This window comes from Aethalodelphis obliquidens, unplaced genomic scaffold, assembly GCF_003676395.1.
Source record: "Aethalodelphis obliquidens isolate GAN/ISIS:26980383/991018 unplaced genomic scaffold, ASM367639v1 scaffold89, whole genome shotgun sequence".
In the NCBI taxonomy this organism is placed as follows: domain Eukaryota; kingdom Metazoa; phylum Chordata; class Mammalia; order Artiodactyla; family Delphinidae; genus Aethalodelphis; species Aethalodelphis obliquidens.
In genome coordinates, this window is record NW_020838033.1 from 4,063,905 (window position 1) to 4,077,901 (window position 13,997).

Sequence of the window (13,997 nt, forward strand, 5' to 3'; positions counted from 1 at the left end):
TGGGGGCTACTCTTCGTTGCAGTGCACGGGCTTCTCATTGTGGTGGCTTCTCATTGCGGAGCATGGGCTCTAGGTGTGCGGGCTTCAGTAGTTGTGGCACGCGGGCTCAGTAGTTGTGGCACACAGGCTTAGTTGCTCCGCGGCATGTGGGATCTTCCCAGACCAGGGGTCGAACCTGTGTCCCCTGCATTGGCAGGTGGATTCTTAACCACTGGGCCACCAGGGAAGCCCCTCAAATGTCATACTTTTATAAAGCTTGCTCTTACCACTCCCAACCTTCTTTTGAACCTCCACACTGCTCTGTATCATTCTTATGACATTTATTACCTTATGTTTTGAGGTATGAATATATTGTCTATATCCTTCTTGAGGGGTCTCAGTGGGCACTAGTACACGGAGAAGGACCTTAAAGTCCCACACACATATTTATTGAAGAAAAGAATGGGGAAGCTTGGACAAGCCACTTAGCTTCTCTGTTCCTTAGTCGCCTCACTAATGCAACCTATTTCAGGGGTAAGTTGTGAAGAGGTAAGTTGTGAATGGAATGAGTTAACATGTGCCAAGGAATTTTGAAAGATAAAAAATGAGGGGCAGTGTAAGATACTTTTTCCTGTTCATGAATACTATGCTTTGCTTGTTCATAACTATAATCTTCTGTGTGAAGATAAATGGCTAAATGATTCCAAAAGAGCCAGAAGATGATCTCAAGAGGTGATGAGCTTTCAAGATTCTTAAGATTTTAAGCAGACTGGAGAGTGGTAGTGCCACACAATGAAAGAGCTTGTAGCTTAAGGTCAGACATGAATTTTTTTTTTTTTTTTTTTTTGGCTGTGTTGGGTCTTCATTGCTGTGCCCGGGACTTCTCTCTAGTTGTGGCAAGCAGGGGGTACTCTTCACTGTGGTGTGTGGGCTTCTCATTGCTGTGGCTTCTCTTGTTGCAGAGCACAGGCTCTAGGTGCGCGAGCTTCAGTAGTCGTAGCATGCAGGCTCAGTAGTTGTGGCTCATGGGCTCTAGAGCGCAGGCTCAGTAGTTGTGGTGCACTGGCTTAATTGCTCCACGGCATGTGGGATATTCCCGCACCCTGCATTGGCAGGCAGATTCTTAACCACTGCACCACCAGGGAAGTCCCCAGACGTGAATTTTTATCTCTTCTTTGGCCCTTGCTGGGTTAGCTTTGTTACCCTAAGTAACTTACTCAACTTTTCTGAGTCCGGGTTTCCTTATTTGTAAAATAGGGATGAGGAAATTGTGTTATTGCGGGGCAGTACGAGAATTAGTAATAATGCACGTAGTAGTATATGCTACCTAAGTGGGAAGAATCGTTAATACTTAGGGACTTGGGTTGAAATAGGCCCACATTTGCTCTTTATTCTGTTGACAATATTTTCATCGTGGTATTTAAAGGAGCTGTTACAGAGTATGCAAAAATTAGTTTGCGCCGGAACTTGGGAATATGTATTTGTTCAATGAGTTATTAATAAAGTCTTGAATTTAAAAATTCCTCCTAAGTCCGTTTCAATAAAGTTTTGCTCAAACGCGGAGCTGGGATCTTATCGCGAGAATCTGGCGGAATGCGTTTCTGGCCCGGGACTTGCTCTCGCGTTGTTTGAGCAGGCAGTGGGGAGAGGTGAAAGGAAGCACGAAATACCGCGAGAGTACTGCAGATTCTCGCGATATTTCCTGGGATTACCCCCTCCCCCTTCCTCCCAGTGCTGTTTCGGTTTAACCTAGTGTGTGACTGTGAGCCTCTGTGAGGGAGCGAGTGAGTGTGAGGTACTGAGGTGAGGCGGAAGCTAGAAAAGGGACTCTTTCAGTAGCGAGGGACAAAGGGGGCGTGAGGCACCTAGGCCGCGGGACCCCAGCGACAGGAAGCCGCCCCGAGCCGGGCTACCGGGAAGGGGAAGGGCCCGCGCAGTCCTCACAGGGCCCCAGAGCCGGAGTCGGCCCCACAGCCCCGGGCCGTCGGCTTCCTACTTCCTCGACCTCCCCGGCGCCTGGGCCTGAGGATTGGCTCGGCGTGGGGAGGAGGGGAAACAGACTCGAGCGGCTACCCGTTGTCTCGCAACTCCACTGCTGAGGAACTCTCATTTCTTCCCTGGCTCCTTCACCCCCCACCTCATGTAGGAGGGTGCTGAGGAGTCGGGAGGGAGGAGGAGCCTGGGCTACCGTCCCTTCCCTCCCCACCCCCTTGTAGGGGCGCTTTGGTAGGCGTGGGGCTGGGGCTGGGGGGGAGGGTGGGGGTTACTTTTTGGAGTGCTGGGGAACTTTTTCCCCATTTTGAGGCCAGGGGAAAGGGAATGCCCAATCCAGAGAGACATGGGGGCAAGAAGGACGGGAGTGGAGGAGCTTCTGGAACTTTGCAGCCGTCATCGGGAGGTGGCAGCTCCAACAGCAGGGAGCGTCACCGCTTGGTGTCGAAGCACAAGCGGCATAGGTCCAAGCACTCCAAAGACATGGGGTTGGTGACCCCCGAAGCAGCACCTTTGGGTACAATTATCAAACCTTTGGTGGAGTATGATGACATTAGCTCTGATTCCGATACCTTCTCTGACGACATGGCCTTCAAACTGGACCGGAGGGAGAATGATGAACGTCGCGGGACTGATCGGAGTGACCGCCTGCACAAACACCGTCACCACCAGCACAGACGTTCCCGGGACTTGCTAAAAACTAAACAGTCAGAGAAAGAAAAAAACCTGGAAGCCTCCAGCAAGTCGGGATCGATGAAGGACCGGATATCAGGAAGTTCAAAGCGTTCAAATGAGGAGAATGATGACCATGGAAAGACGCAGGTCTCCAAAAGCAGCAGCAACAAGGAATCCAGGTCATCCAAACTCCATAAGGAGAAGACCCGGAAAGAACGCGAGTTGAAGTCCGGGCACAAAGACCGGAGTAAAAGTCATCGGAAAAGGGAAACACCCAAAAGTTACAAAACCGTGGACAGCCCCAAACGGAGGTCCAGGAGTCCCCACCGGAAGTGGTCGGACAGCCCCAAGCAAGATGATAGCCCCTCAGGAGCTTCTTACGGCCAAGATTATGACCTTAGTCCCCCGAGATCTCACACCTCTAGCAATTACGACTCCTACAAGAAGAGTCCGGGAAGTACCTCAAGAAGGCAGTCAATCAGCCCACCTTACAAGGAGCCTTCTGCCTACCAGTCCAGCACACGGTCACCCAGTCCCTACAGTAGACGACAGAGGTCTGTGAGTCCCTATAGCCGGCGACGTTCTTCCAGCTATGAAAGGAGTGGCTCTTACAGTGGGAGATCACCCAGTCCCTACGGCCGAAGGCGGTCCAGCAGCCCTTTCCTGAGCAAGCGCTCTCTGAGCCGGAGTCCGCTCCCCAGGTGAGCTATTTGTTTAACAGCCCGTTCCTTCTTTCGGTGGCTTATGAGGAACAGGTGATTAGACATGTTAACATTTTGTTGAAGCCCCCAGTGTTCATCATTGACTGGAACACTTTGCTATTGGCTAGTCATCATGTAGGTGAGTCTGGTCTCCTCTTAACCCAGAATTGGAGAAGTGCAGAGTTCACATGCCTACAGCTGCTAAAGGTAGGTACTTCCAGTGGTGGGATCTTCAGTTGTAAGCTCCCACGTGAGAAAAATCATAGGCTTCTGCTTACTGACTGCATAGGATTGATACTGGTGCCCAGAGTTTATCCAGCTATTTCAGTTGCTTTGTCTTAACTTTTTAAAAATCACTTTGGTATTAGTGCCTTAGGCTTCATTGGACCTGACTGGAGATGTAAGAAATTAAAATTTTTCATTTGTATTATCTCGGGGCTATTTGCCTAAGTCATCTACCATTTGTGCTGTCCACTGAGTCTCCAAACTTGTAAGTTTATTTCCTAATTGACAATTTTTTGATAACTTACAAGAGACTCCTGTGTTTTTTACGGTATGCGGGCCTCTCACTGTTGTGGCCTCTCCCGCTGCGGAGCACAGGCTCCGGACGCGCAGGCTCAGCGGCCATGGCTCACGGGCCCAGCCGCTCTGCAGCATGTGGGATCTTCCCGGACCGGGGCACGAACCCACGTCCCCTGCATCGGCAGGTGGACTCTCAACCACTGCGCTACCAGGGAAGCCCGAGACACCTGTCTTTTATGTGATGTTTCTAGTGGAAATTCAGCCAATTAGTTCTTTTTCCCTTTTATGGTATAACCTAGCAGAAATTGTTTCCAAGGATAATTTGATTTTATTTACAGCATCACCATTGACTTATTTGTGACCACAGGTTAATTTCAAAATCTTTCTCTTAAAAATTGGTAGTAGTACCTTCACTGTGATATTTTTGGTGAGAAAGTCATGTTAGTTTGAAATTTAATTGTTGAAGTGAATTGTCTACAGAAAACTGTTCTTGTTCCTAGGTGGTGAGATGTACCTTCCTCTTTGCTTTTCTTCAAAAGCAGAACTTGGGCTTTGGAGTTATACCTGAGTGGAATCCTAATCTTGCTTTTGTGACCTTTGGCGTATAATTTAATTTCTCTGTGTGTGAAATGAGAATAATAACTACCTACTTCTAGAGTTGTTGTGAGGATTAATTAGTAAATATGAGTGCATAGCCAGGTACAGTGCCTGGTACTTGGAGCCAGTCAGTAAATTCTATCAATGAATGAGGGAAATGTTGTTGAACACTAGTAGAGAAATTATGCGAATTTGAAAAAATCCATGCATGTCTTTTATATGTCAGTGTGAGTAATTTTTGCTGACTTAAAGTTATAATTATTCGTAAACTAGTTTGAATTCATCAAGCTACAGGAGTTCCTAGCTGTTAGAGTCTGAAGTTCCTTAGGCTTTTCCCCTCCATTTTATTACAATTTTTCAAGCACAGAAAAGTTGAAAGAATTGTAGTGAGGACTCAAGTATGTACCACCTAGATTCTGCAATTAATATTTGCTATACATTTTATCATCTCTATCCATCTCTCCACCTTCATTTGTTTTGATTCATCTGAAAGTAAGTTGCATACTTACTTGAAGTTTATAGTGAAGTTCCATTCCATATACTTCACTATAAACACTTTAGCATGTACACCATTAGCTAGAGTTCACTTTTTTTTTTTTGGAGGGATGAGGGGTAAATTTATATACAGTGAAATGGATGTCTTAACTGTACCATTTGTAAAATTGCTTAGTTTTTTAAGGATGCCTTAGAAATATTCTCAGAATATTTGTTTTCTTGAGGGAGTAGTTTCATTAAGCCTGTTCTGAGAATTTTTGATTGTTATGGGGTTTGGGAATACAGAATTACATTGAGGCTAAAACACTAAAACAAGTTTCAGTAAAAACTGCTACTTTGCAGTGATTCCTTTTGGATTCAAATCTCAAGTTCTCTCTTCCTCTACTCACTTAGTTGGAACTAGTGCAGTGATGGTAAAAATAAATCAAGAAAGAATTGGAGACACAGTATTATAGGACACAAATATAAACACTACATAATAATTCTGGAGTCACATGCACATTTTTAGTTGGCTTGAAAAGAGCATTATGTGTTTGTGTGTGTGCGTTATGTATGTAGTTTTCCTCATTCAATTTCTTAGAGTCAGGGTGGAGAAACATACAGATCCCTTTTATGGTATTCTCTTTTTTTTTCCTTGAGAGACAGTCAAGATTAAACAAAAGATTTCATTTTTAAAGACTGAAAATGCTTTGGCAGAAACGCAAGGTCTTTGCATCCACCAAATTATTAGTGATTAATAGTAGAAATTTCATTTCAAATGGTGGGACCTAACTTAATTTAGGGAAAAAATACATTTGTTTTTGAAGACAATTTTTTTTGTTGCCTGCATTTACCTATTTGTTGTTCCCTATACCCCCATTTTTCCTTGAAGAGTGGACCTGGACCTCAAATGTAACGTTTATATAACTTATGGCCATCCAAACGTCCTATTAATTGTAGGCTTCTGTTCAGAAGTTTAAGGTTTGTAGCAGAGTTCCTTAGGAAGATTTAGTCATGCTGAAAGATGAAAGAAACAGTGGTTTGTAGAGCACGGTCTCTGACATTACTTAGTGTTTTTCTGAGATAATGTTAGTTTTAGACCAGCCTATAATTCAATCAGAGAAAACCTCTTGTTTTAGCCACTTATTTATAAGAGAAGTATTAGTTTTCTGAAGGGTAAGTGGATACTTGGTAAATTCACTTAACTACTTTCAGTATTTTATATCCTCATGTTCATATATACATTGTTGTTATTGTTGTTTTGAGCACTTTGATTCCAATGATAACTTTACATTTTAATAAACGTGGAAGAAAGTTTCCAAAAAGCATTATAGGTATAAGAAAATCATGACTAACATCATGTGAGTTGTTTCACCTACCATGTATATGCTATTTGTTTTGAAACATTTTGAATCACATCAGCCTTACCAATGATCAACGATAAAGGGAGATATTGAAGATCTGGAATGGGAACAATTTGTTTTACACTACTGCGCAAATTATCTTTTGTCCAGTCACATTTTTTGTGCTGATTTTTTTTCCTCCTCACACTGAGGCCTGAGCACATTAGGCTTTATGAAAAAGCAAAAAAGAATTAATGAGGGTTTGGGTTTTAATTTAGAATAATCTGCCTTATAGATTCCCAGATTTTACTTTCCAATCCTTCCTTAATAATGGAGAAGATAAGTTGAACATGCAATAATACCTTGCTTTATGAATTCCTAAAAAGTTTATTGGAAATCATTTTATATTTGAAAGTACTAGAAGCCATCATAGTTTTAATAACTTCTAATAAATTATTTTGGTAAGACAGTTTCTCTGGTTTATCTAGTTTTTGTAAATCCTAACTCTTGTACTTGGGGGTTTGTTTAGTATAGGTGCAACTTAATTATAAAGTGAGGATACAAGGAACAGAAACTTTTCCTGGGATTTCTCAATAAAATAGCTGTCTAGTTTAAAAAATTTAGGTTTTGGTGAAGTGTGCTAGTTACTTTTAACTTCCTAATTGATATAACCCACATTTAGCATTAAGTATGACTTTTTAAAATCATGTTTTCAGTTTATCAGATATTTAAACCAAAGTGCTAAAAGTAATCATTGTGAATATGGGTATTTTCTAACATGGGAAAAAAGTATCCATCCATCTTCCTTCAGTTGAATAAGTAGTGGATAATTTTTAGATTATATGATTGAAATATGTTGCCATGCAGGATTTATTTCCTTCTAATCTATTTTTTAAAGTAAAGAACAGTTTTAAATTTACAGAAAAATTGTAAAGATAGTACAAAGAATTATCTTATGTCCTCAAACTCAGTTTCCCCTATTGTTAACATCTTACATTTGTTACAATTAATGAACCAATATTGATACATTATTATTTGATGGTACCTAATCTATTTTTAAGATTGCTAAATACTCAGTGGGTTTTTTAAGTTACAGTTCTTCATAGTTTGTTTAACTGATCTATTCCACATTGCTGTAGTCTATCCATTTTAAACTGCTTTTTTCTTTTTCCAGTAGAAAATCCATGAAGTCTAGAAGTAGAAGTCCCGCATATTCAAGACACTCATCTTCTCATAGTAAAAAGAAGAGATCCGGGTCACGCAGTCGACATTCCAGTATCTCACCTGTCAGGCTTCCACTGAACTCCAGCTTGGGAGCTGAACTCAGTAGGAAAAAGAAGGAACGAGCAGCAGCCGCTGCAGCAAAAATGGATGGAAAGGAATCCAAGGGTTCACCTATATTTTTGCCTAGAAAAGAGAACAGTTCAGTAGAGGCTAAGGATTCAGGCTTGGAGTCTAAAAAGTTACCCAGAGGTGTAAAATTGGAAAAATCTGCCCCAGATACCGAACTGGTGAATGTAACACATCTAAATACAGAAGTCAAAAATTCTTTAGATACAGGGAAAATAAAGTTGGATGAAAACTCTGAGAAGCATCCTGTTCTTAAAGATTCAAAAGGACAGGGAACAAGAGACTCTAAACCTGTAGCACTGAAAGAGGAGATTGCTACTCCAAAAGAGACAGAGACATCTGAAAAGGAGACCCTTCCACCTCTTCCCACAGTTACTTCTCCACCTCCTTTACCAACTACTACCCCTCCACCTCAGACACCCCCCTTGCCACCTTTGCCTCCACTACCAGCTCTTCCACAGCAACCACCTCTGCCTCCTCCCCAACCAACATTTAGTCAGGTTCTTTCTTCTAGTACTTCAACTTTGCCCCCTTCTATTCACCCAAGGACATCAACTCTGTCCTCTCAGGCAAATTCTCAGCCCCCTGTACAGGTTTCTGTGAAGACTCAAGTGTCTGTAACAGCTGCTATTCCACACCTAAAAACTTCAACGTTGCCTCCTCTGCCCCTCCCACCCTTATTACTGGGAGATGATGACATGGATAGGTAAGTCCTGTGGTTAACTGGGAAATTTTAACCCTCTTGTTCTAAGTGTAATGTATTTTTTGTTCTCAAGCTTTGTCAAAATTGATCTAATGAATGGCTGTTTAGAATGCTTTCATGAATAGGAAATGCCTTTGATGTTTGGTTTTCAGTGGAAAAGTCCTTATATATGACATTTATTAGGAAAAGAGAATTACAGTTTGAGTTCTACGTAACCCTTTTTCTCATAAGTGTATTTATTGATAATTTTGATTCAAATTTTTAAAAATCATATGTTTTTCTCCTTAAATTTTTATGTTGAAAATTTTAATATTAAATAGCTGCAGAAAAGTTAAAAGAATATAATTAACACCTGTATACTCTTCACCTTGATTCACCAGTTGTTAATTTTCTGCCATATTTGTTTTAACTGTAGATATCATGACACTTCTGAATACTTTAGCATGTCTCTCCTAACAAGAACATTTTCCTATATAATCACAATACCTTTATCACCCTAAAAAACTTATCATTCATTTATTAAATAATATCAGTAGCATATCAATAATAATAATATCCTCAGTGGTCCCAAAAATGTCTTTTATAGCTACTTTTTTTTTCCTCCTGATGCTTTAAAAAAATTAATTATCCTGTGAGAAGAAAAGAACAATATGTAGAATCTTTGCTAATTAGAATATAAATTCACAGTGGGGTGATGGGAAGAGCTCTAATTTTAATGAGTCCTCTGAGTGTTGAAAACTGAAATAATTTGAAGCATGAATCTGATTTCATGGAAGGCATTAGGAAATATATTTGTTTAATTTCTTGACAGGCCTAGCCAGGCAAGTACCACCAAACAAACATGATTTAGCAGTGACATATGCCATGGCAATCTTTGTATTATTCTTTTTCCTGTGGAGATTCTGCCCTCTTGTTCTGGAGGATGAGTTTCACTTATTGCAACAAACTTCCACTGTAAGCACAAAAATAAGTATTATTGGTCTTGCATCCCAGACCAATTCCCAAGCTTCCCTTACTTTCCAGGTGACATCAGTAGTTTGAACAGTGATACATTTCAGCCCTTTAGATCTATATTTTTTCAGATTACACTCTGCACTTTTTTTAGAAGGTGCAAGTGCAATAAATGAGAGGGAAAGAGATTATTTAAAAGAATGGCTCCATTACTATACATAGCTGTAAATCTGATTTTAAAGAAAAATTTCACATGCTCTTTCTAATATTAATAGGTATTTATGAATTCTGCCACATCCTGAGAACTGCAAAGGAGAACAGAACCTGAAATTTATGTAGAAAAATTTGTTTGAGGTACACAATATACTTCTCATAGATACAAGCGATATATTTTTACAGTTTTTGTTGGAAAATAGTCAATTGAGTATCATCCAAAGGGAACCTAGGCCACTGTCTATCCGCAGGAACCTTGTTTAAATCTTAGTTTACGTAGTGGCTAGGACAATATCAGTGTGGCTAAGGATCTTGCTTTTGAAATGTTTACTTGGCTAACCAAATAGCTGTTGAACCTACCTACCATGCGTCAGCATGGAGTGCAGGTTTCCAGAGGTGGAACAATTTTGATAGAAAGCACATAGGAATTTTTATCTTTCAGATTGCAGATGAGGGGTAAAGTAAGACCATTCAGTGCTTATTTGAGTATGTGTAGCTATCTTTAAAAATGTGTAAGAGAGGCTTCCCTGGTGGCGCAGTGGTTGAGAGTCCGCCTGCCAATGCAGGGGACGCGGGTTCGTGCCCCGGTCCGGGAGGATCCCACATGCCGCGGAGCGGCTGCGCCTGTGAGCCATGGCCGCTGAGCCTGCGCGTCCGGAGCCTGTGCTCCGCGACGGGAGAGGCCACAGCGGTGAGAGGCCCGCGTACCGCAAAAAAAAAAAAAAAAATGTGTAAGAGAGAGAATGAAGTGAGAAAACTTATTTTTGTTATATATTTATTCTGATTCCAAAAGTGTAACTATTTTATTTTATAGTCCTTGCTAAAGGTAGAAAAATGGAAGTGAAGATTTCTTCCACTATCAGTTTTATTTTTTCACTATAAAACTATAAATTCAAGATAGTTTTTCTGTTCTTGTTTTTATTTACTTATTTGGTGCCACCCTATCCATGTACCAGCTGCACCTATCTTTCACATGAAAAATATTTATTTATTTAAAAAAAATTTTTTGGCCACACTGCGCAGCATGCAAGACCCTAGTTCCCTGAGCAGGGATTGAACCTGCCCACCTTGCATTGGAAGCGTGGAGTCCTAACCACTGGACCACCAGGGATGTCCCGAAAAATAATTTTATGTAAGAAAACTTTTTAGGAAGGAATCTGAAAGTTGCACATGGGACTCATATTCCTCCTACTTTCTCTCATGTGAGGCTTCAGGAGCTTAAATGTTGAGAATGTGACTTACACATCTTTTTATTGCCTACAGTGTTTTAAACATAGAACACAGAATGCAGTCATTAAATATTGATTATTTGAATAAGTAAAACTGCTGAAGGAGCCAGAGTCAGGGCTTGTGTGAAATGACATCGGGCATGTAGTTAAATTATTTGCCACCTGGATGACATAAAGCTTGTATTAGAGGATTTGTCCTTTTGGGAAAAGATTGAAATTTTTCTTTCAAACATATATATTGGGCAGGAGTGTATTAACCCAGGTATCAAATGCAGGAGTGAATTTAATTAATGGTACTGCAAAAACCTTTATGATTCATGGTGTACAATTCTTGGTTTCAAGAAGCAAAGGCTGCCAAACATCCACCGTGATATGGTACATTCTTCATGAACATAGCTATTCATGGGGATCTGCTGCTTTTTAAAAATTTTCAGTTAACCACATAGGGTTTTTTTAATATTGTTTTCTTTATTTTTTTGAAAGCCTTGTTCATTTGGAGTTTTATCAGACTTGAATAGAGTCTACGTTATTCTCAAAGGCTGTATTTTTAAAGTACTGAGCTCGTGTAGAATAGGCCTGGGTAAACATTCAGATTAGATTTTAGGATTTTTGTAATAGAATGCTTGTTTTTTACTAGAATGCTAATACAATGTTTTTAATGTATTCACTCAAATTTTTAATAGAAATTTGTAAAAATAAATCACTTTTTAAACAACCTGCTTTAAGGGGAAGGAGATAAATGATCTATTTAAAGTAGTTTATTTTACATTTTGAAAATTAATAAGAATTAATTTTGGGGAATTCCCTGATGGTCCAGTGGTTAGGACTCTGTGCTTCCACTGCAGGGGGCTCGGGTTCTATCCCTGGTCGGGGAACTAAGAGCCCTGAAGCCACGTGGTACGGCCACCCCCCCCCCCCAAAAAAAATTAATCTCTTTTCACATAGTTCATATGTAAATTCATATTTTTTTTCTTTATTAACAATAAAGACTTATTAGAGGTGTTACATTGTACCTACAGATTAAATCCAGCATCGTAAATTCCAAGAGACTATCCGGATTCTAAAATTTCAGCATCTTGGAGCTTGGCAACTTTTTTTTTTTTTTTAATTATATACAAGCATTATGCAACCTTGTCACTACATGTGAACCCATCTGCAGGTATAAATGGAGAACCAGGAAATACTGATATTGGTAGGGTAGATCAGCACTTCCTGGTACTGAATCTTCAAGTAATGACTTAGATGTTCAGTATCTGCTCCAATATGTTAGGCTCTCTGCATCTACTGTGTGCCCTCAGAACTATATAGAGCTTTATTTTAGTGAGTGCCCTACACTAAAGGCTAAAGAGCATAATGTTGTTAAGCACTGCAATTTTATGGGTCATCATTATTCCAAGGTTTTTGGTACATTTGGAATTTATTGAAACAGAATTTGACCTCTATTAACTTGTGCCCTGAACTGGTAGTACATATCCCATCAAACACTCATTCTTTCTTGACATAAACATACTAAAAATATAATTTTTCAGAAGTAATGTACATTTTCACAGTAGCAAACAATATTTGAACCCATAAAGTAAATTTTGGATAAAACAAGTGTAAATATAAAATATAGACTGAACGTAAATGATGGTGAAAGAATTCAGATAATTTGATTCTAGTGACACAGAACCAAGATGGAATCTATTTCTGAGTCATGAGGAATTGAAATTTATAAAAAATATTTTGACATTAATTGAAAAATTAGGAATTTTCTTTCCCAAATGTCTTAAAAATTGGGGAAATTTAAAAAATCTATATGGCATCCTGACTCAAGAGTTTTCTGGTAACAGGCTTTGTTCCCAGGGTAGAAAAATCTTAGTGCAAATTATAATAATGTTGTGTGTTCATCTCTATCAGTAATTTAACAGAAAGTTTCAGGTGATTGTTTTGCTCTCCATTGACTACCCCAGTTCTGGTTGATATGGTACAAACTAGATTCTATTGTTCTGTCTGATTTATAAGAGATTAAAATGATGAAAATTGGTAGGAAGTAGTAGCTTTTGAGATTGTGTTTCACACACAGAGGGCAGCAGTATGCTTTAAAAAGATACATTGTGGGGCTTCCTTGCTGGCGCAGTGGTTAAGAATCCACCTGCCAATGCAGGGGACACGGGTTCGAGCCCTGTCCCAGGAAGATCCCACATGCTGCAGAGCAAGTAAGCCCGTGAGCCACAACTACTGAGCCTGTGCTCTAGAGCCCATGAGCCACAACTACTGAGCCCGAGTGCCACAACTACTGAAGCCCACGCGCCTAGAGCCCGTGCTCTGCAATGAGAGTAGCCACCCAATGAGAAGCCTGTGCACCGCAACGAACAGTAGACCCCGCTCTCCGCAACTAGAGAAAAGCCCGTGCCCAGCAACAAAGACAACGCAGCCAAAACAAACAAACAAACAAACATACATTGCAAGGGGTAGATCTGTTCTTTATGGTTCTGTGGAAGTATTCATGAAAGAATTTTTTTTTAAATAACCACTTGTTAAAAACGTAGAGGAGGTTTGTACTGTGGTTAGGATTCTCAGATTCTTTTTAATCTTCTGATACTGTGATGGAATACAAAAGACTATCTAGCATGGTATTTTATTTGTAGGCATGAATTAGTATGCTGCACTATCTTTTCTGAGGACATGCATGGCACAAAATCCTTCCTTTACTCATAAATAGAGGTGGTTAAAAATTGGATCTGAAAACTGAATTTTCTAGTCTATTCCAGGAAAGCCATCCCTTCTGTTTCCCCCACTGACTATTAAAATTTGTTGATTATCATGAGAGACCTTCTGCTATCAGTGTTTTAATGATTCTGAAATAGTCTCTTGGACTCTTCTCCTTAGATTTTTAGTTTGAAGGTTATTTATCCATTTTGGATGGTCGGATATGGTTGCCTTTTGCTTCCCAGCCAGTAGAATAAATAAGTATATTTTTCACTTATTTTGATTTTCAGCTTAGCTGTATTTCTTACAAAACACTGTAAAATACTATTTGCTTTTTCCAAGTTTCTCGCCACATCTTTAGTAACATAATAGTATTGGCTTGGCCAAAAAGTTCGTTCAGGCTTTTCTGGAACATGGAAAAACTCGAACAAACTTTTTGGCCAACCCAATATTACATTGCTGGGCTTTCAGTCATTTAAATCTTTGCTGGTTAAAATATGGAGCAGGTTTGGTGACTTCATGAGTTGCATTGGTGCTTTGCAAATTTAAGATTATAACTTCCTGCATTTTATTTCAT

At 40.0% G+C, this 13,997-nt stretch overlaps 1 protein-coding gene across 4 annotated transcripts in view; it reads left to right on the forward strand.

Annotated features, from left to right (window-relative positions):
- Window positions 1-1,716: 1,716 nt before the first annotated feature.
- CDK12 (cyclin dependent kinase 12) overlaps window positions 1,717-13,997 on the forward strand; it is a 43,919-nt gene continuing 31,638 nt past the window's right edge. For 2 of the 4 annotated variants that reach the window (XM_027094612.1, XM_027094613.1), the window contains exons 1-2: window positions 1,718-3,347; window positions 7,458-8,339. In XM_027094612.1, the coding sequence (XP_026950413.1) occupies window positions 2,299-3,347; window positions 7,458-8,339 (1,931 nt within the window). In that variant the 5' untranslated portion in view covers window positions 1,718-2,298. Of the gene's footprint in view, window positions 3,348-7,457; window positions 8,340-13,997 lie in introns of all 4 variants that reach the window. The other 2 variants (XM_027094610.1, XM_027094611.1) reach the window with 2 other exon arrangements.